The sequence below is a fragment of the Diuraphis noxia genome, unplaced genomic scaffold (genome assembly GCF_037042655.1).
Source record: "Diuraphis noxia isolate RWA-SAM2 unplaced genomic scaffold, SU_Dnox_SAM2 contig0002, whole genome shotgun sequence".
Taxonomy (NCBI): domain Eukaryota; kingdom Metazoa; phylum Arthropoda; class Insecta; order Hemiptera; family Aphididae; genus Diuraphis; species Diuraphis noxia.
Window position 1 is genome coordinate 29911223 of NW_028301712.1, and position 23879 is coordinate 29935101.

At 28.1% G+C, this 23879-nt stretch overlaps 2 protein-coding genes across 3 annotated transcripts; one reads left to right on the plus strand and one right to left on the minus strand.

Annotated features, from left to right (window-relative positions):
* Positions 1-3743, plus strand: GAA1 (glycosylphosphatidylinositol anchor attachment 1). The gene is made up of 13 exons (XM_015511911.2): positions 1-248; positions 314-487; positions 559-782; positions 904-1063; positions 1142-1249; positions 1322-1530; positions 1600-1712; positions 1785-1865; positions 1950-2053; positions 2183-2298; positions 2366-2565; positions 3191-3358; positions 3436-3743. The coding sequence occupies exons 2-13, from the start codon at positions 346-348 to the stop codon at positions 3719-3721; spliced, it is 1911 nt and encodes a 636-aa protein (XP_015367397.1). The 5' UTR covers positions 1-248; positions 314-345; the 3' UTR covers positions 3722-3743.
* Positions 3741-23391, minus strand: px (MAP7 domain-containing protein plexus). Of its 2 annotated transcripts, XR_001506051.2 has the most exons (20): positions 23152-23390; positions 22572-22812; positions 19220-19413; positions 18863-19023; positions 18507-18784; positions 18271-18401; positions 18048-18156; positions 17773-17970; positions 17511-17686; positions 16355-16477; positions 16146-16287; positions 15830-16081; positions 15516-15758; positions 14462-14585; positions 7240-7401; positions 7058-7152; positions 6131-6318; positions 5797-6068; positions 5332-5723; positions 3741-4949 (listed from the first exon to the last, which is right to left on the minus strand). XR_001506051.2 is itself a non-coding variant. In XM_015511930.2 (19 exons), the coding sequence occupies exons 2-19, from the start codon at positions 22803-22805 to the stop codon at positions 4942-4944; spliced, it is 3090 nt and encodes a 1029-aa protein (XP_015367416.1). In that variant the 5' UTR covers positions 22806-22812; positions 23152-23391; the 3' UTR covers positions 3741-4941. The 2 variants fall into 2 exon arrangements, 1 of the variants encoding a protein (XP_015367416.1); XM_015511930.2 differs by lacking the exon at positions 5332-5723 and having other exon boundaries at positions 23152-23391.
* Between the last annotated feature and the right edge of the window lie 488 nt (positions 23392-23879).

The following is a 23879-nucleotide window of genomic DNA, read 5'->3' on the forward strand; positions in this document are numbered from 1 at the left end:
ATCAAAATATCAGTTTAAATTATTAAATTGACACTCCTTAGCGACTGAATATTATTTTTACTTGAGCTACACTAGTTTTTATGAAGTTTCGTGTAACAGTTTTTGATTTCATTAATTGATTATACTCTTCACACTTTTTATTAGTATACTCTGGATTTTCACATCTAAATTATGAAGGTTGAAGTGAACGTACCTTCCTATTTTTATTTTGGAGTTTAATGTCGTTTGAGAATATTTTCAAATTATCGGTATGTATAATTGGTGATTTATTACGAAAACTAGATTATTCGATAAATTATAATATTTTTTTTAGAGTAACTAGGCGTCACCAGTGAATATCCCAAAATGGGTCTGTTGACTGATCCGTCGGTCGGTCATGGTGCTCTTACAAGTATATTTGTTCGACATCACAATCGTTTTTGTTTATTAATGTATACCATATCTGTGGTACTATTCTGTATGCTAGCACACTACAGTCTAAGCTCACGTAAGTTTTATATACATTTTTATTTTTTAAACTAATAATAAATAACTGATGTTGATACTTGATATTTTCAGAAACTTATTTCTCTGAAAACGCTCTTCTTCCCGGGTTGGTAAAAGGCCAGTTGAATGACAACACTGGATCTTCGTTTAGAGATCATTTTAGAGAACTCAATGCTGAAGCACAAGATTATGAAACTGAAACACCTCATGCATACTTGATCTCAAAATTCAAAAATTTACGGCTAGAAACTTACTCTCATAATTTTACATTAAATTATCCTTTAAAAAAAAACACTGTAAGTCCAATAAATCAAACATGTAATCATGTATTACATAATTATAACTATTATTATGATTACTACAATTAAATATAGTGTTATGTGTTGACAAAATATATTAGAAAAAATCTTTTTACAGAAATATACTGGACGCAATGTATATGGAATTCTGCGAGCGCCAAGAAGTGCTAGTATAGAATCAATAGTGTTAAGTGTACCGTACCGAGCACCGTCAAGTGTTTTTCCCAGTACTCTGCCCGGCCTTGCTGTTCTGTTTCAAATTGCTCAGTTCTTTCGCCGTATGTATATTTCTTTAACTATATTAAATATTATATTACTTTTAATTGAATTTCTAGTATAATGTGATTTTTCAACAGAACAAATTTATTGGGCAAAGGATATTATATTTTTGGTTACTGAACATGAGCAACTGGGGATGCAAGCTTGGTTAGAGGCATATCATGGAACTTCCTGTGGTTCACCTGGTAACTAAATTGTTTGGTTAAATTAGTAGTGTTAGGCTTACAAATTATAATCAAATATAATTCAAAATATAGGTGTATTAGACTCTGGAAAGTTAAGTGGTCGTGCAGGTGCTATTCAAGCTGCTATTAATTTAGAAATTCACTCTGACAAAATTGATCACATTGACATTAAATTGTCTGGATTAAATGGCCAATTGCCAAACTTAGATTTGGTGAATTTGGCTCATCGATTATGCAACAAAGAATCTGTTCGACATACATTTAACAATGTTGACGGAGGAGTATGTATTTAGTGTTTAAACTCTAAAACAATACATTTTTTTTAGTTTTAATTAATTTTTTTTTTATAGGCTATAGGTCGTAGTAAAGTCAACTCGTATTACACAAACTTGAGTACAATGATGTCCATGGTAATGACTCAAGCTACTGGAGTGCCTGATGGTAACCACGGGCTTTTTCATAGGTGAAATTTAACCAGATATTTTATTATTTACTTTAATTGACGTGTACACTATTTTGTTTTTTTTTTTTATAGATTTGGTATTGAAGCAATAACTTTGGAAGGATATGAAAAAGAAGGACGAGGCATTTACTCCAGTGTATTCCAAGTTGGAAGGTATTGCATATGATGCATGTGTCAATTATATAACTTAAATTATTAATATTATTTTATTCTTTAAATGTACTCCTTTATTTTAAGGGTTATTGAAGGCATGTTCCGTAGCTTGAATAATCTGCTTGAAAGATTTCATCAGTCATTTTTTTTTTATCTGCTACCTTCTACGGATAGATACGTTTCAATTGGTAATTACAATATTAGTTATATCATACTGTAATATAATATTATGATAAAATACAATATATATATATAACAATTTTATTCTTGAATTTATTGATACTACAAATTTTTTAAAAGGTGAATTGTTTTATTAGGTTTATATATGCCTTGTTTGGTATTGCTCGTCGGGGCTTTGTTTTTAAAAGCTTTCTCGACTTGGATTCAACATTCTTCCGAACATAAATCGAGTGACTCGTCAGCAGAAGCTACTGTATTTACACCATTTATATATAGATGATTTATATAATTAATTATTGGAAAATTGTATTTATTTATAGATTCCTGAACATTTGAATGTTGGAGTGGTCAGTGGAATTTTATTAGGTTCTCATGTCGTTGGCTTGATATTATTACCAAATTTGGCACCAGCATATTTTACAAATTTTTGGAACCGTATACCAACACATCGTGCATTATTACTAGGTTATGGTTCAGTATCTATAACCATAGTTTTATTTCTACCAATAATAATGAAAAAGTATGTAAAAGTTGTATTTAGAAATAATTTATTTGAATTTAATAAACTATAGGAAGTTATTTTTAACAATCGACACTGATAACCTTATTTGATTTTAAGATTACTTATTGGTTTTAACTTCATGTAAAGTATGACTAAATAAATATTATGTATGATTGCAAAAAAACAGTTTTCATCTGGTTTGGGCATATCCCGACTATCCTATTTACAAAACCATTGCTCGTGTTTCTCCACATTCATTTGTTGGCAATGTTAATGGAATATAACAGAAGCAGAGAACTTCGGGATAGGTCAAGGGTGGTATGTGTATCTCAAAGTTGTGATCATACATATTTATTTAGTCATGATGTAAAGATATTTTCTAAATTATATGAAATTGGAACTTATTAATGGTCTCTTAAGTCATAAAAAAATCATTATGATAAAAATAGAATTTTGTGTACACTTTTAATTGTATAAACAAAAATATGATTATAATAGGTGTTAAAAAATCTCTGTTTTGGTTTATAATAATAATTTTCATTAATATTTACTTATTTTTGTAAACCTAAACAAGGAAATTTTTAACATCTATAACCATTTTATTTGTTTGTACAATTAAATAAGTAAATATTAATGTTTATAGATGTCTAAATTCTTTCAAATCTTCAAATTGGGTGCTGTTACACGTAATTTGTTTACTAGAACTTGGAGTTGGTTTATTATGTGTTTCAATGCATAATTTTTCGCTCGGATATTTAACAGCTCTCGTGTATGTTCTACCTGCAGTTTGCACTAAATCTAGCCATAACAAGTATACAATATACATACATAATTAATACAATTGAACTTATTTCTCAATGTTTTAATATTATTTAATTTCTGTTTCAGTTTAATAGTAAAACTACTTTGGTTACTTGTGCACCCCATGTGCTCATTATTTTGGATTACTGCATACATCACTTACGCTGCTTATCCTGAACTGCCGTTTGTGGATTTTTTGACTAAAGTTCTAGAGGCATCAGGCCAATGGATGGTATTGTCAACAGTCGACAACATGATTTATGGCAATTGGGCGTTTTCGGTCGGTGTATTGTTATTGTTGCCTGTTTGGACGTCATTTTGGTGTCTTATGTTCCTTCCTACTAATGTCTCACAAAAATTGAAGACAGAATGAATAAAGAAAATACAACGTGTTATTTTAATCTTTTTTTTATTCAATAATTTATTTACAAAATAATTTTTAAGCAATAAAAAAGATCAATATATAAACCATTTATGTTATATTAACTAAAATCATTATATTATTCTAGTAGGAGTGAGTGCGGGTATTATTATATAATATGTATATATTTATTATGTGCCTTGGCTTTCAGTCATAATATGAAAATCAATGAACATCATGATTTTACATAGTAATAAGGTAACAAAATTCATTTAGAAAATAAAGTTTGTTCATGAATAAGTTATAGTAGAAAAAATAATATAATACTGAAACAGGACACTTTAAGCATTATTATAAAAAACATAGCTTAAATTTGGGTAGGTAGGAACTATTAATTAGAAGAACATAATTTAAATTAAAAGTATTGAACTATTTATTATTTGGGAAAATTAAAGGATTAGTATACCAGGCTTAAAAAATCACAGGACATAATTGGTTGTTCCCAATATTGTATCAGATATTACATATTATGTATAATTATAAAAAAAAAAAATACATATAATAATATAATAAAAAAATAAAATAAAAGTGGTGAGGGAAAGGGGCCATTGAGATGCCAGCTATTAATTATCAGCTCGTTATCATTGAACAATGACTCTTAAATAGCTAGCAACCAATTATACAAGAAAATAATATCTTAAGTTAGTATATATCACATAACAATATTGTAGATCTCACTTAATGATCATATAATGCATGACATCGTACAGAAAAAATTATTATTATTGTTACACGGTACTTTGTAACTTGGATGTTATGTAATATTATTGTACCTAGTAAAATCATAACACAATAATACATAACTATGCATATATAAATAGTATATAATTGGTACAGATATAAATAATATTACTTAAATTTCTAAATAAGTAGTCAATTTGTAAAAATACCTACTATAATTAGTATCAAAAAAAAAAAAATATTCTCTAAATTAAATATATATATATAAAAAAAAAAAATGGTAAAACAAAATGTAATCAATAGGGGTGATGTGATTATGTCATTCGATTTGCTCAAATGCCAAATACATAGAAAAAACAAAGAGTTCCTTTTGAGCAATTGGGAATAATCAGGTAGAATTTGTGACATGATTGAAAAAAATATTTAACTAAACATCAAACATTATTTTCTCGATTTTCTCTACCAATTACAAAGACCGTACATTTAATCAGCTAGCAATCTGAAATGTTAAAACCAAAATTATTTAGAATTTATTAATTTTCATGAATTATATATAATGTGTTTATTAAATTAAAGTAGCAACGTGGATTTTATTGTTCAAAAATATCATTCTTTTAGGACATTGAAATTAATTTTATTTCTCTCATTATCATTCATTACAGTGAAATTTCAAACGAGTTTTTTGTTTTTAATCATTACAAAAATGGTCTTAAAATAATTTAACTAAATTTTTACAACTTATTATTCAAAAAACTGTTGAATTAGTGGATAAATTGTAAATAACAGACATACTTTCCAACCTAATAAAATGAAACTGTAAGTATTTAGACTAGAAACAGAAATTAAATGCTACATTTATCTCATAATTAAAGGATAAGTACCTTGTGCTGTTGATATATAGATGTCGTTTCTGGCATATTGAGAAAAAAAGAATTATAATTTTTTTATTTCCCATTGCTGTTGATTGTAGTTTATTATCAAATATATTCTAATTCAGTACTTGTTGAATGTAAAGTAGGTTGAAATAATTGCCATATAGTATTTAGAAGAATTAGAAGTTTGGACCTCAGGAGTATAAGAAACACATAATAAGAGTTTTGAAGCTTGTTGATTTTTTGTTATTTTGACTGGGTATCACTTGATTACATAGGTGGTTTGATTTTGGTAACTGTAACTTTGTTATTTTTGATGAATTTGACATTATGATGTTCACGAAAGACATATAAATTGAGGTTTAGTTGTATGACTAATAATGGACATCAATGACGCCTTCCTAGGTATAACAATTAATAGTCATTTTTAATACTTCAAGTATATCAAAATTTTTAGTCTAATTTAATTTTTACCAGAAAGGTCAGCTGCCATAGTATGAACATTTTTAACTCGCTGTTGTTGCTTTGCCTTGTCTCTTTTTTCTCGCTCTTGCATGTCTCTATCTCTTTGTAGCCTGTCTTCTTCCATTTTCATTCTATCTACGATACTTGGGGACATGACTAATGGTGACTGTAAATGATGAAGTCCATATAAAGCTGAGGGATGAGGACTATTATGAGGGTGATACGGTGAAGTAGGAAACAAAGGTACTCCACATCTTTCAAGGTACATTTGTTCTTCAATCCTAAAATAACACATAAAAGTAAATAAATAAATAAAACTTAATTGATGCAAATAATAACTTACCGAAAAGCATGTTGAAAATGTGGAGAATAAAGATTTGCAGGATGGTAAGGTGAGTATGAGGCAGGGTCAACGGAAAAATGAGGAGGAGGTGCAGATGCTGATGTAGGTATCATAGTTCTTTGTTCATCAGGCTTATAAGGTTGAAAACCACTACGAGGCTCAGTATTTAGGCAAGTTGATCTTGATTCCTTGAGATAAAAATATACAATTTAAAACGGTTTTTAACTTTTAGAATAAATAATAGTGAATCTCTATTTTTTTACGCAAGAAATACTGACAATATACCTTCACTAAAATATGTCAAGACTAATTTTCAACTTAGTATATTTTTACATTTCCTTTAACAACCTACATTCATTTAAAAATAATTGATAAATAGTTAATCTGACAATGTATAGTAGACATATTATGTTTAGTAACATTAAGAGAATAATTTAATTTTTAACGGATGATTCACTTTCTCAACAAAATCAAATTATCTTTATATTTATATCTATATTTCCATTTTATGCTAAACAAATTTTTAATTTTCAGATTTAATAACCCCTCATTTATAAATCAAGGAAAGTTGTTGATATAATATAATTTTTTTTTTAAATTTGATTTCATAATAATTTTGGTAACTAGAATATTCATTATATTATTGTGCTGTGCATTATCAAAAATGTATTAACTTTCACTGCAAGCACAATTTTTAGTTATTCATCATTTGTGTTTTAATGAACACACGACATAATCAAAAATTTAAAATTATTTATTATATTTCCTATTTTTTTCAAGTTTATAATTAATAGAGAATTCATTAATTAAAAAAAATACATATTATGATACTGATGGTAAACGTAATGATTGAATTAGTGTAAAAAGATGATGCCTCATAATCTTTATAACTGACATATCTCAATTTTATTTTTTTATGAGACTTACATTATCTGGTTGTGATTTATTACAGCCTGGAAGAGTAATTCGTCCTTTTAAAGATTCTTGCTGGTGTTTCTCTTGGGACTCGATTCCTTCTTTATCTATTTATTTAAATGTTTAAAATAAATTGAAGAATTTTTATAATATTCATTTATATATTGTAGGTACTGTATTATTTAATATCTTACCATTAGAATGAGTAGAAGGGGGTCCGGCTTGTTTAGCTAAATTTCTAAGAGCGGCAGCAAATGATCTACCACCAGGAGATGGTGGCGGTGGAGCTTGTCCAATAAGATTTGGTATTAAAGTACGTTTTGAACCTGAACTTGTTGGTTGAGGTTTAACTAAACCTAAAAAAAAAAAATTCACATTAAAATAGGTATATCCTATAATATATCTACATTATTAACAATAAATACAAATGTATACATTTAATATTACTTATTTACTAAGCAATCAATATATTATTAGTCATTAATTTTATGCATGTACGTTTAAACAGAATTTGAAAAAAAAAACTGAAGCGTTTGTCATTTTTTGAAGTGTATATTTTTAAAAATGTAACATACAATTTATTACGACTGAAAGGAGATATTTTCATGTGATATAATCTAATAATATAATACAACACACAATAGAGTAACAAATCAGTTAAAAGAGATGTATGTCTGATTTAAAAAAGTAATTAATAAATACCTATCAGATAAATAACTAATAAATTAAGAGCACAACTAACAAGTTTACAAATCTTTAAAATATACAATGGTCATAGGCTAGAACATTGGCTAGAAAATAATAAATACATGTAACAAAAAATGTTGACTTTGTGCAGCAAGTAAAATGACCATATAATAGTAGTCAATACAATTATGCTTTGAAGTTTGAAGCTTGACAAAGAACTGAGCTATCCAACAGTGAAAACCCATTTGAATTCATTGAACAGATTTGGAGGAGAGTAAAAACGAAACTTATATTGTATATAATATGTAAATTTCTGTACATATGGGCGGATTTTGAAAACAAGATTTTAAGTTATTACTATCTTATTGAATCAACAATTTACAACTATATAATAGGAATAAAATCTACGATTATACAATATGTTAAGAGCCTTGTATTAAATTTTCAAGCTTTTCTGCCTAACAAATAAATTTTTATCGATATTAATTTAAAAAAAACTAATAATGATCGAAAATTTGAAATGCCTATGAATAGTTCAACTTAAGTCGAAATTTTTTTAAAATTGCATGGTGGATAGAATATACTTATATAAACATTAGGTAAAAATTTCATGTATCTATGGTCATTTGTTTTAAAGTTACATCAAAAACCAAAATCGATTTTGTCGAAAAATGAGTGTGCGTAAAATTTCCCGTTTTACCCTTAATTTTTAGTTTGTTTTTCTCAATTATTTAGAAAAGTATTAAAAATTTTTTACTTTTGACCCCCCAAAGTACCAACTAGATTCACTTTCTGATCGAACGAGGTACTGAAGTCAAAAATCGAAGCATTTTTACTGCCCCAAAACGTGATGACAGACACAAAAAAAAAACACACACATCATGGTAAAATCATTACATTCATCACTCCGCTCAGAATCTAAAACTAAAGCGCCGTAGAACGTAGGGCATCTATTTATTAATACGCACTTAGATCATAGACAATTATTCTGTGCTAAAACGACGTCGAAACGTCCTCACAGTAATTTAATGTTTAGGGCAGAGTTACATTTTTTTTTTAAAAGTGAACTGTTGTGATAATAAAATTAAATATTAACCGTTTTATTTTTGTGTAACTAGCGAAATTCTAGTTAGCAGGACAGACAACTCTGCCAACAGGCAGACACCTAATCATGTTCCTAAGACTAACTTAAAATCGTGATTTTTTTTGTTACTATAAGACAATATAAAAAAATGTTATGACGGTGTACCGTGTATATGAATGATGAGTCATATCACACTATAAATTCGAGAACCCTCTTTATAAATAGAAGGGACGAGGAATATGACGATTATCACTTAAAGGGCGATATAGTTGTTTGTGTTTGGCAATGTAACATCTGGGCTTTACCACCCCCTTTAATACAAGTGTAAACGAGACCGCCAACTTCCTGACAAAACACATCAGAAATTCAGAACGCCATAATATTCACGTAATATTATTAGTTTATTATATTACAAGTTAAATTACACAGTTTAGCCCATGCACAGTTTTGAACGGAAATGTAATTGTTTATAAACATATACACTATAATTTTTAAATCACTATAAAATCCTATAAACTATGTTTTATACTATATAGTACATAAATATTAATATATCACAAAGCACATTCGACGATGTTTTAGATTCATGTAGTTAGAATTAATTTAATTTTTAGGATTCATATAGTTAGAACTATTAATAACGTGGAAAGTATATTCAATAACCAGAAGGTTTTTATTTCATAAAATATTATACAATTATTATTTACATTTTTTTAGCGTCTAAATTTTAGCCTTTATTATCATTGTGACATATTAATAATGATACAGATCGTATATTTTTTTTATAAAACGAATAATAATAATAAAATTTAGAAAACTTCATATCAATAAAACTTTCAGGCTGAGCAATAAAATCGAAGAAAAAATGTATATCTATTGAATTTAAAAATTCTATTTTTCCAAAAAGAAAAGAAATAGATTTGTACTTGTTTAAAAGTTTAAAAGTGTCAAAACATTGCTGAACATTTTAGGTTTATTAGATTATTATTTTTTTAATTAGTACAACCGAAATCATCGGCTTTAAAATGGGTATAACAATGCAGTATACACTATTAGATTTTTCAATGCACCCGTAGTTTTTCCCTCATGCTTGACATATTACCAACGCAATATACTAACGCGTCACTCTCGAAGGACCCAATTGACCTTAGTATAATACAAATTTCTAAATAATAGTAATATTTATGATTTTTTTCAAATACGAGATGAAAAAAATTATGGTTTAATTTTCAAGATTTTTATATGATTTGCGATGCAAGTTTAGTCACTAAATAAGATGATAAATACCTTGGTAATACATCATATTATTTACAATACTCGAAGATTGAGGCACCGAACCAGACGCTCCATAACCAGCCATAGGAATATTGTTTATATTATCTTGAATAAAGTGGTCCGAAGGGACATTATTTGTATCGTGATTAAAACGCATTATAATTACGGCTCCGTGTAATGATAATTATTTATGAATAGAACGAACGTTTCAGAAGTTTAACGGTAAAGAAAAACTTTAAGTGTCACTGTTATATTTTTTTATTAGTTCACTATTTAGTATGGAATAGCATTACACGTGTGGTTAGGTTGCGGATACTGCGTTAACTGGCGAACGGTGACTGGCGGCGCATACAAGCCGCACACAATGATGAAAATAATACATGTAGAGCAGCGAACGTACGAGAACAAAAAAAAAACAACACTGGTTAGCAATAGGGGATGAATATCCAATAAGCACCCTTAAACACCACAGATCTCTAAACAAACTGAAAAGGGGGACGGTATACAAAAGCTAAATCATAAAAAAATTTTTTTAAATAATTTCCATGCCTACACAAATTTACTAATAGGAAATATGTTATTTTAAGATACGTGATTGGATGTTAATGATTTGAAAATACAATTTAATAATTAAATAAATTATTTTATAGTATTAAAATATAAACAAAATAACTCATGTATTCAATTGCGTAAACATGGTTTTTCTTTGCAGGTCGAGGGCTGAGAATTTGTTATATTTGAGAAGCTTTAGGATCCTTCGTAAGTTTGGCATGTGGATGCCGTGGGTATAGAACATATTCGACTTTTAAAGCACTCTTTAAAAAAATTACGATTTTAATTCATGGTTGTCTTACTTAAATACATCCACGATCAACAGAACACTGATTAAATATTTTAATTTTCTTGAAATTTTAGGGAAGGTCGCTTACATTCTGAATTCGCTACTGCAGCGTGTATTTGATAGTTTTAATTCTGCATTTCAATTTAATTATATCAACGGAAGTTTGTTGATTAATGATTATTAGTTAAAACCTTCATTGGATTATTTAAAAGTTTCATTTTTTTAAAGTAAACCAAAAATTACAAATTCTGAGAAAATCAATACGAATAAAAATTTCTGAGCTAAACTTGGTTTACTATTATAGTATTATAATATAATATATATGATAATTAAAAAAATTATGTCAAACTTAACGATAGTTATTTTGTCATTATCATACGTAGTTGAGTAACCTACATTTAAGATAAAAGCATTTTTATAATTTATCATAATCTATATGATATGTATCGTCTTAATTACTATTACTATTAATACTTAATAGTAATATAATATAGGAATACTTCTATAATTAATGAATTAATGTATAAAAATAGTTTCAAAAAATAACTTCTTCTATCCACCAAATATATTATATCATGTAGGTATTGTAGGTATCATATATAAATAATAATTTACTTCCTTAAAAATACCAGTGCAAACTTCAAAAACGATCAGTAATATTTCGGCTCCACAAAATATATTTTAAATATAAAAAAACACGACCTATGGGTTCAATAGAAAAGGGGGGATCTCTTAAAAACTGGATATTCCAGAAAATAAATAATAGAATAAGTTCACCTTTTAAAGGTTAAAGGCCATATAACTGGACAGTGGTCAACTGGTTATTCAATAACTACAAACCAGTTTATTCAGGTAAAGTACTACAAAAAGATAGAATTTTCGTATATCAAATCCAAACACAATACTAACATATACATATAAAAAATATTAAAACCATGCTATAAATGTTTTAAGATATTGTTTACTGTTATCATTTATTATTTTTTTAGTTTTTGATTCCTTATTCCAAAACATGATATTTTTGGGAAAACTTTGATACATATAAATCAAATTTTAAATGAATAGCTCATAAATTATTATAACATGTGTTAAGACGATGCCAGTGTGCTATTTGTTTTCTCTCTCTGGTTCACGCGCAACATAGACAAAATGCATTTACGCAGAGGCATTTTTCCTATGTTTTTAAGTAATTTAAGGGTAATATCACCCATTACAAAAAAATATAGAGATAAACATTTTTGAGGGAATGACATATTATCATCCCTATGCTATATTGAAATATTATCTCAAAACAATTTAAACATAATTTAAATTTACAGAATTTTTTAGTTTATTTTGAAAGTTGAATACAAAATCAAATAACAACAAATTATTATAACATCAATACGTCATTCCCTAAAAAATATTATTCTTTTTCTTTTTTGTAACGGGTGATTTTACCCTAAGATTACTTAAAAACACAGAAAAAATGATTCTGCTTAAATGCGTTTTGTCTGTGTCGAGCATGGGCCAGAGAGCGAAAACAAATAGTGCGCTGATATCTTCTTTAAGTATTCTCAATTGAAATATTCATCAATTAGTTCGCCTACCAAACATTTAAATATTTATAAGTTTAAGTTATAACTAATAGACTTCTTGTATAAAATTAGATATTTATAGATTAAAATATAATGTTCTTCAGTCTTCTCTTGAATATTAGTTTAAAAATATATGTTGTGATTAACTGATTTAATACAATTAATGGTGTACGTCAAGGTTTTTAAACTTGCCAACAAATATATTTTTACGGATTATTTCAAATATTTTTATATCTTTAACATCTGAATCTTAATATTAATAATTAATAATAAAGACGTTTTTACTAATAATAAACCTTCCACTTTTTATTTTTCAAAATGTAAGTAGAAAAATATAAGCCCATTATGAGGAAACTTGTACTTTATAAAAAAAATAATAGTTTTAATTGATAAAAGTTCCTTTTAACTTTTAACACCACATGAGCATTTATCTCCATCTAAAAAAATTACAACATAGCAAATTTTACAGTCACAATAATATATTTTATTCAGCAATTTTTAAATATAGAACGAATTACTTGTATTGAAATTTAATGACAAGAATATTATCTAGAGTATTTTTTAGGATTTTTTAGGATTTTTTAGGATTTTATTGATATTATTATCTTACTTAAGTAAGTAAGTTATGATAATATTAAAATGGACAAACAATTTACAGTTTAAAAATGGTCATAACTTGTTTAAAAATTATAATATCAATAAACTCCTACAAGATACCAAAGATATCTTGCTTTAAAATTTTATAAGATGTAAATTCACTTTAAATTGAGAAATTACAGAGTAAAATGTAGTATTGTGAATTTAAAATGTCTTATGTGTGGTTTGGTAAGGGGCGATTTTACGCTCAATCTGCAGAAATGTATTGAGGGTAGACTGGCCACAGTTGCTAGCTCTTGGATAGATGACCACCCAGGATTTTCAGCAAAATATTCTTGCCACACATACACAAGCATGTGATACAATCCTACAAACTTTAAAAATATACAAAAATAACTCCTACTGTACTACCCCACGCCCAATGGTCTATGTTGCCACGGGTTTTCTCTAATAGCAAAAAAAAATTTGCCATGTTATATGTTTGAAAGACATGACAACAAACGACAATGTGCAACCTAAATCAACTGTCTTGTATATTTATAAACTATGATTTATGACCCACAGAGCTCACCAGATATGATTTAATAAAACATTGTAACAAACTGACATACCTTTTTTTACAAAACATTTAACAAATCAACAAAATTACTCCAACATAATTTGTCTATGACAAAAATATATAGTTAAATGTCCAACAGAACTGAAGTGCCCTAAATCCAACACCCAACACTCATTGTACAGCATTTAAACTTGTTAAAGAAATTTCTTAATCTTGATCCCTTGATGTATCAAATAAAATATTTTATTTTAAAATTATTTAACAAGTAGCTAGTTCTAAACTATATATGATCCATAAAAATCAATGCACATTTGAGGCTTATCGAATTTGAAACTACTGAAGTAATTAGTATGAATTTTTGTAGACATTTTACTTGAGACTGGAGTATTCATAGCATTGCTATTAGACCTCTATAAGTGACTTAAAGTGGTTCAGGCTCAGAAATAAATATTGTATTTTTCATAAAAATCAATTATTTTATGTTTAAATATAGCATATTGTATTTTTGTAGCTTATACTCAATAGTTAATACTACTTAAACTATTTTTACAAAAATTCCATATGGTTATTAAAAATATAAGTTAAGTTTAGGGTAAAGCTTGAACCACATTTGAAAATCTATAGTACTATACATTCCACTTTGGTCGAATTAATTCACAGTCTTCATATATCCCGATTTGTTCATAAATGGAGGTATATTAAAACCGAGATAGCACTATATTTTTTCATTCTGAGCGAAGTCAAATTATACAGCTCGTATGAACCAAAATATAGTAATTAATAATTATTGACATACCTGAATCTGTTTTGGAGCTGTAATGATTAGAATTTAACATTGAACGTTTTGTACTTTCAACAGCAGTTTGTTGTTGTTGTTGTTGTTTAACATTTTTTCGCTGAACTTTATTAGTCTGATTTACCTAAAAAAAAAAAAACATTTAAATAGTTATATAAATATTGAAATTATAAATTTAATACAATTAGAATAAAAGTTTACTTTGCATTTAAACATTTTTCCAAGCAACTTAATTATAAAAACTTATATTAAATTTAGTTAATAGTAATAATATATAAGAATACATACACAAAAATAAAGAGTACACATCAAACCATAGATAATTAAGATATGGCTAGGACATACCGGTTTTATCAGTGGTAATTAAGGGGTATAATGGGGCCAAATAAGTATATTAAAATTGAGTATCGACTATCAATATAAAAGCATTGATATAAAAGGCTTCAATTACCTTCCTCTCCAGGAACAAGGCCTTAAATATTTTTAACATAATCGTGGCCTATCCATATCTTTATTATCTATGCGTCAAATAGCTTTTGCGTTGGGAGAACTGGGAGAAGATATATGGGCAGTTAAAAAGGATGTGAGTGATATTGCAAGTGGCGGGTGCAGAGGGGGGAATCATTTAGAGTGCGAAGGTAGTAAGGTGTGTTCGAAGCGGAGGCGAAAGAAAGAGGAAATATTCTTGTGAGGTACTTTAGATTTATCAAATCAAGGGAGAGGAGAAATGGATGGTGCAATGTCTCTGTACCAAGTGGCAAAATGAGTGGGAAGACCTTCCCAGTATCTGAACCATAATTTATCAACGCTATTTTTTTAGCATTGGGCAAGGTCAGATCAGGGTATTATGCTGGTTGGGGGACAGCATAAGGAGGCTGTCGATTTAGCCAGTGTGTCTGCAGTCTTGTTACTGGAGATCCCTATGTGGCCAGGGACCCAGAGAAACTGTACATCAAACTCTAATTCGGTGAGCGTGTGAAGAAGGGATCTGATTGTAATGATGAGTGGGGAGTAGGGTATTTTATATACTGTTCATTATCAAAAGTGTTTATACCTGTGCTTTTTCAACTGTCATATTTTGTGGTACTCGTTGACTATAATTGTCTTCTTGCTTCACCATTTTAACTGTATTAGTATTTTGAAGACTTTGTTTATCTAATGGCATACCAAACCGTTCATATTCAATAGCTTGTATATGTATAGTTTCATAACATTCAACACAAACAACTGCAAACTCTCCATTTTCTAGTAATAATGCTTGGTCAATTTGACGATGATAGCGTAGAAAGGGATAGTCCTAAAAAATAAAATGTAAGTTATTTTAACCAAATATATCAAATACTTATAAAAAGTTAAATCAAATATTACATTAACTGCAAGTGATCGAATATGCCGACGTCCACCTCTTTGTGTACAAACGTAACATACATATTCCTTATGGTTATAACTTCTTTCATGCTGAGGAATTGGTATGGAACTTGATTCATAATCTCGCCACTGAGCAACATAAGCATGGTAACAAAATGTACAAACTAATGCAGATCCATCTTCACGCAATTGTTCTGCACCTTGTGTAGTTTCGTGTTTTAAAAGATATGGGAAATATGGTGCATTTCGACCCTAAAACCATGTTACATTAAAAATCAATAATGAAAGTTATTATAAATTGTAGAAGATAAATTACTTGTGGACGGCTGTATAAAACTCTGGCATAAGTTAAATCTGAGTGGTGGTTGCATAAGAAACAATAAATGGACGAAACATCATTTCGACTAGATATTTGTTGAGTATTATAACCATTAGCATTCAAACCAGAAACGTTATACCTAAAATAGTTTAAAATTAAAATTAAATAAATATGTCATATGAATAACTATTTTGTTTTTATCATACCTCCTATGTTCTAAAGGGACCCTGTTGGCTTCCATAGAATTCCATTGGGCAGATAGCTGTGAAACACACTTAGAACAGGCTAATACTCTACCTTGGGATTCAACGCAATAATTTTCTGATGATCTAAATTAAAATTTTTAATACAATATAAAAATTATTTATTTTATAATATAATAAAATTAATTATTTTAAACACATTTAAAACAATCATTTTTTTTTTTTAAATATATTATACCATGATTACATTTTTAATATCAAATGTTACTTAATATTATAAAATGTAGAAATAAAACATTTAAGTATTATATATTTAGTTGATTATATTTTTTTTGGTAGACATTTGCATTTAGGATATTATAAATAAATGTACTGTGTTTTGTTGTATATCAACTCAATAAAATTGTATAATTTCTTCTTAAGAGCATGTTACACTTGCATGTCTTGTCTGTTTAAAAAATTTAGAATTTAGCAAAAAAGTCATCTTTAACATTAGACCAATTATCAAATTTAAAGGCAAGAACATTATCTAAATCTTTAGATTGGTTTTTAAATGATTTTAACTAATATAGTTAAAATGTAGTAATAAGCGGACATATCCACAGATAATGTATTCTAACTATTAAGTTTGATCATGTTAGTTCATTCAAATATAAAAAACTAACACAACATTAGTTCAATGTCACACAAATTTGCATTTCACATGTTATAAATGTGTAAGACAGAACAGAAACAAATATAGGTATAATTTGTAATGTTATTACGATAACTAATATTACTTATATGTATAAGAATAGTCATAAACTCATAACATATATAGGTATCCAATAAATATTTAAAAAAAAATTAAATAGGTTTTATTAACACATGGTAAATAAATAAAATGTATGTTAAATTTTGAATTCTAAATTATCAAATTTACTTATTGTTCTGTCAAACACAGATTTTACATATTTTCAACGAATAATAAAAAAAAATAATTTTTTTGAAAACTAGAAAAAAAGTACTTCTCAATACTATTGAAATATTTCCATCAAAAAAACATACTTTTTAAATTTAATGTTTTACCTAATAAATTATTTTTACTTCAATATATAAATATAATTCTAGATTAAGTTTATGATTGTAAATTAGTGTTAGTTAATAATTACAATTTTACCTTGATAATTGAGTAAGACATGGAAAATGCATAGCATGCGAATTCATTCCTTCTGCATTTGTACATAACCATTCCAACTGTGAACGATGTTGCATTTCATAGCATACATAACAACGAAAGTTATTACCACTCATGATACGAACTGGACCTCCATTACCAGATACATCAGAACTAACCTATAAATTGTATTAAAAAATGTGTTATTATTATAATTTAAAAAACAGTCTTAGATAGATTATAATGAAAAATAAAAACTACTAACCGTATGTGTACTACGATGTGCTTCAGATGGTGTTGGTGTTTGTGATTTATTTGGTTTTGTTATATCATAAGGCCGAAAACGAATATCTGGTGATTTAATTGATTGAAGAGATGGAGAAGGCGATGGAACAACAGGTAAATCCATTAACATAGTAACTTGGTGTTTTTGTGGTACAGATTTAAAACAAACTGCACAAACCTATACAAAAATTATTTTGATTTTAGCAACAATTTCAATAAAGCTTATAGGATGATATTAACACTATAAATGCATACTTGGACTGTGCCTTGTGAAGATATAGGAAGTGCACCAGGTGGAGTTTTTATTTTCGTCAATGATGGATAATAAGGTTCACGGATATTATTTGGATAACAATATAATGACCTATAAATAAACATAGATAATTTTAGTTAATAAAAATATTTATATTATATATATATATATAATAAAAAATTAAAACAATGAACATGTGTTTATTGTTAATAGTAAATATTTCACCTCATAGAAGACGAAGGGTATTCGAGTGAACAGGTAAAACAAATAAACGTAGATGTATCTATTGATGGTATTAATCGCTTACGTAAAATATAATTCCTTTCACCGTGAGGAATGCCTTTTGACGTATAGACCTGCAAAAATAAATCATTTCCATGGAAATAACAAAATTTAAATGTCTTATTTAAACTTCATTAAAATAATTAATATATTAAGTCATTAAGTTACCGGTACCATACCTGCCACTGATTTAATAGGTGAGCATGACAAGCAGTACATGTTTGTACACGCCCTGTACTATCCATTGGCCTAGAACGAGGAGGTCTAGGATGAAGCATAAGGCTAGGAAAAAAAGGTTGCTCAGTTTGATTAACAGTAGCTGGCGGTTTAGCTGATACATGAGATAAGGAACCTCGTCGAAATTCTTCTCCGCATACATAGCAAACTTCAGTAGAAGAATTTTTATCAGGCATAGATAGATCTAAAATATCTGTACCACTACTACTACTATAACTTCCTATTAAAAAGATAGATGATAACAAAAATTAATAATAGTTGATATTTAGAATTTAGTATTTATTAAAAAATTATTCACCTGGATTAGAATGAGGTGTATTTGTATTAATTGGATTTGAACCATTTAGTTGTGGTATGTGATCAGATGATGTAGAAATTGATGTAAGTGGTATTCTAGCACCTCGACTATCCTCTCCAGTAATTTGAGACATCGCAGATGACATGATTGTATCCTTATGACTAGAATAAAACATCCATAAAATTGTAAAAGAAATGTATATAATATAATAGGGGCATGGCAGAAACCTACGGGTGCCCCAATAGAAATTCTGCCAAACAGGCGTCCGAACTAGGCCTTCGGGCCTACTCCCGGACATAGCAACCATACGAAAAAAAAAAAAATAATATAATAAATTAGTAATAGAATTTTAATAACCTATTAGTGTAGTCAACACTGAGTCCCAATAGTTGGCATGCATATTCCCCTTGTGTTGAAAGATCAGCACCAGTAAATGGACCATTATCACAGCGTTTTAACCAGTAGACACGTTGCCTAGCTGGGACATTTTCTCTTTCGTATCGATCCCATTGACCAATTAACAGTGAATAACATAAGTAACAACTTGTTATCTAAATAAAAAATAATTAATTATTAAAATATATGTTTTTAAATATCAATATTCTATTCTTAAAATAATATTGTTAAAGAAGTATTTTTTTTTTAAATACTGTGAAGACTTTATTGATAGTACTTTCATAGATCCATTCCACAAGTTTAAATATTATTTATTAATAGTAATTATTGTTACTATCAATTTATTTTACTACAAAAGACACAACTAATTTATAATTTATGATTAATTATTTGATCAACTTATATTAAATACAATTACCTATCATAGATATATTTTTTATAAATTAACATTTCTTCCCTACATACAATTTTAATACTATACTTAGTTAATGAATTTGAGTATTTTATGTGATAATTTGTTGAGTTTAAGTATTTAGTTTATAGGAAATTAATGAACATAAATAATAGATTAAATTTATGTTTTCATTTTATTCACGAATTTCAAAAGTATATCAATATTATACATTGATGATAATAAAAAAAAAATGAACATTTTTTATTTATAAAATATATATTAATTCTGTTAAATACAAATGGTTTATCAATAATTAAACACATTCACCAATATTTATTGTAATAGATAAACAGTTATTTGTATTTAAAAAATTATACACAAGTACCTAAATTTTAATACATTTTTAGGTAGCTATACAATTATTTTAAAACGATTGTGATTATTCTTGTTTGATTGGTACATTTAAGTTATCTTAATTTCTACATGATGTTTAAACTACTAGATCAATACAATTCTATTTCAACGACTATGTGTCTCAATTACCATAGATGTTCAATTATAAAATGTATAATGAGTTTCACAATAAATACTACTGATATTTAGTTACTATTAATATACCCTTCCAGCATCATTTATTCTGTTTAAAAACATACTTCCATACATTTTTAAAATCTATTTGTCTAAATTAACATAATTTTTACGGTCTAACAAAACATAAAATTTAAAAAAATTATTATCGACTTGGTATTCTTGGGTGGTTGTTAAGATAACAGAAATGAGAAAAGTAACATTTGGTTAAAATGTTTGTAATACATGTAATATAATTATTTTACAAGAAAAACTACAAGTCTCATTATCTTTTGAAAAATATTTTAAGAGGACATTATACAGAAATTTGTTGCCTTGAAAATGAGTAACAGAAAATTTACGTTCTGTAGGTTACGTGTAGCTTGGTTAGTTTAAAAAACAGAGTGAACTGACTTATTATGAAACATGATGGTATGAATATTATCTGTGTTTATATGTGGTTTTTTTTATGATAATATATTTTCTTAGCAAGTTTTGCGTTTATAATATAGCATAAATTAAAAATGCTAATAACTCACTTAAAAAACTAAACTATTGTAAAAAAACTTACATACAAAGATAATCCACCAAGTTTCATAAAAGTTTGATTCACTATAATTTTTAAACTAGCGAAGCTGCACATGATCTGTTGAGCGTAAATTTGCCATGTAACATACTAGTAAGATGGAGATATTAAATGCCAGTGTTTTGTTCTCTTAATATATTTTTCAAAAGACAGACTTTTTTTGAAAGACAATTATACTTCACAAACTACAAACTTTAAAAACCAATTTGAGTAAATAACATAAGTAAGAAGAGTATTACTTTGATTATTTTTATCTTATTGTTGTGAAGTACTCATATGGATATAGAATTAATGATTAATATCATAATATATCTCCATATATTTATATTTTTAATTCTATGGTAGGCACTATAATGTATCATGTGTAATCTATACTCTATTGAAAAAGAGGATACAATCATATCTTATTCCAATACTGCACATCTCACACGGGTCTGATATGTTTGCCCGACACTCAAAGGCCCGACACCTCAAGTGCCCGCCACTACTTTTACCCGACAATGCATTTGCCCGACAATGCATTTGCCCGACAACACATTTGCCCAACAATGCATTTTCCAAACAATACATTTGCTTGACATTACATTTTGCATTTTTTTACTGTAAGTACATAATATTAGTACCTATAGGTGGTATCTTTTTTTATTTTCATTATTTTATTATTATAGCTTTTTAAACAGACAATAATATTGTTCTGCGTTAAAGTATTAAAGTAGGTAAGTAAAACTACATAAAGTAATAATGTGGTCGATATACTAAACTGCTATTTACGATAAGATTTTTTTTCCCAATTAACCGATAGGTGATAGACAGACAGTGAGTAGACTTGTATGAACTGTTATTTACGATAAAATATTATTCTTTCCCAAATAGATAGGTGATAGATAGACAGTAGAATTATATTAACGACTGTAGGATTATTTATATAATTTTGAATAATTTTTGACACTCATTTATGTATAATACAACTTGATATTGCCGCCTGTCGGACAAATGTATGCATTTTTGAATATATACCTAATAATATATAATATAATATAATATAATAATAATAATATATTTTTGAATATATTGTCGAGCAAATGGTGTCAGACAATTAAATGTCGGGAAAGTGTACTGATTCCATCTCACACCAGTCAAACGGTGACGCCTAGCTGTGATAATAAGTTAGAAAAGTTTGTACCGTTGTCTTCAAGAAATGTTAGTTTGCACTTCAAGCAAGGTAAAGGATATAAGATCTCAGAGCTGTCATAACATTTAATTGAAATGTGCATAAAGTAGGATTTTATTTTGAAACAGAGTTTAGATATTTTAATTGAATAACTAATATTATTTTAATAGAAAAAATATAAGTCTAGCTTATATCCATGTTAAAACAATAGGAAGATTATACAAATTAATTCGAGAATTAAAAAAAAATTATTTTCTTTATAATGGCACTTTTAATTAAACAATTGAATACATAGAGTATGGGTTATAAACATAAATATCACTATAAAATACGAGATAGGTACCTACATAAAATATTAAACTCAATAAACTGAAAACCATTGTATTGTTATTAATATAAACCATTGATTAAATAAGTAAGTAGGTGAGATATTTTTAAATTAAAATATTTCATAAAAAAATTAAGTGATTTTGACACTTTTAGCTGGGATAGTATTTTTCTATAAAATAATATTATTCTTTTTTATTTGCTATGAATAGACAATTTTCTTTATAATGAGCATCGTATATTAAATATAATTCATACAATTACTTACTGCACTATCCTGCTTGGCATTCAATGGTTGTCTATAACCTTGTGGAGGTTCGTGCATTTCCAAAAATGGAAAATGTGGCGTGCCATCAGATGGTCCAGCGGATGGCGGTCGTACACGTAACCAATACTGTTCGGAGTGTCCAGAATTTCCACAAACAAAACACACATTATGTATCACACTTGAGGTCTCTTGCTTTATGTACATGCCATCATCGGTACGAGTTTCTTGTGCCATCACACCACTAAACACAACATGAAAATTATATAATTTATTTCAGGGTATGCGAAGAAATTACCCAACGTGTATTGGACTGGGTTAATATTTTGAGCAGTACTCAAAGGATAAATAGTATATCGACAGATGTTACCAGCTGATGTGTGGCACATACATTTTTTCACTGGCGCACACACACACAGCTGCTGCTGTGGGATTACATAAAAGGAAAAATAGGGCGTACACTGTTGGGCACTACATCTACGTTAACACAACGACAAAGCGGCAGCGGCGGATCGAGATACAGTCGGCGGACCATATTACACGTCGATCCGAAGCAAGTCGATAGAAAAATTTAAGTACTTACGTGTGAAAGTGTGATGCACAGAATTCAAAGGGACGTCGTCTCTCGCAATCCGGTTATCATACGATCGTCGACTGCGGTTATCACGACGGACGAACGTATTTTATCGTAGTTCGGGTTCACGTCCATCACTGGGCCGGGTCCATTGACACCGCTTGGGAAAATAATTAAAGAGATTTGACCGTCGTGTCGCAACTTTCGGGGAAATGACAAGTTGCTTTTACCTTGCAGAGTATATTTTAAATACGAGACTTTGCAAGGGGAAAAAAATACAAACTTATTTCTTCCATGAGCTATCACTTTTTTTCACCATTGTCTATTGGTTAATACGGTATCTTGTTCCATAACTGTTAATGTCGAAAAAAAATCGAATAAAAAAAGCAATAATTATAATTTACAGAACACACATTTGTCATTAATTATACATTACTATATAGGTATTCGTCGAAAGGTGAACGTTGAACACAATATAGGTATAATAGCTTTAAATGGATGAGGTGGCCATTGGGTCACTAGTCGTTACTCGATATGTTTATTATGTATTCCATTGGATATATTTTATTTTTTTTATAAATTATTTAATATCTATTCAATTACCTATGTTGTCTATTGTCTTGCATATTGTTTCATGTATAACGGGATGGCCTCCTTAACGCCTAGTCATAACTCTTCCATTACTTATTTAAACCCCCCCCCCCCACCTCCACAAAGATGTCTATAACAATTTAATA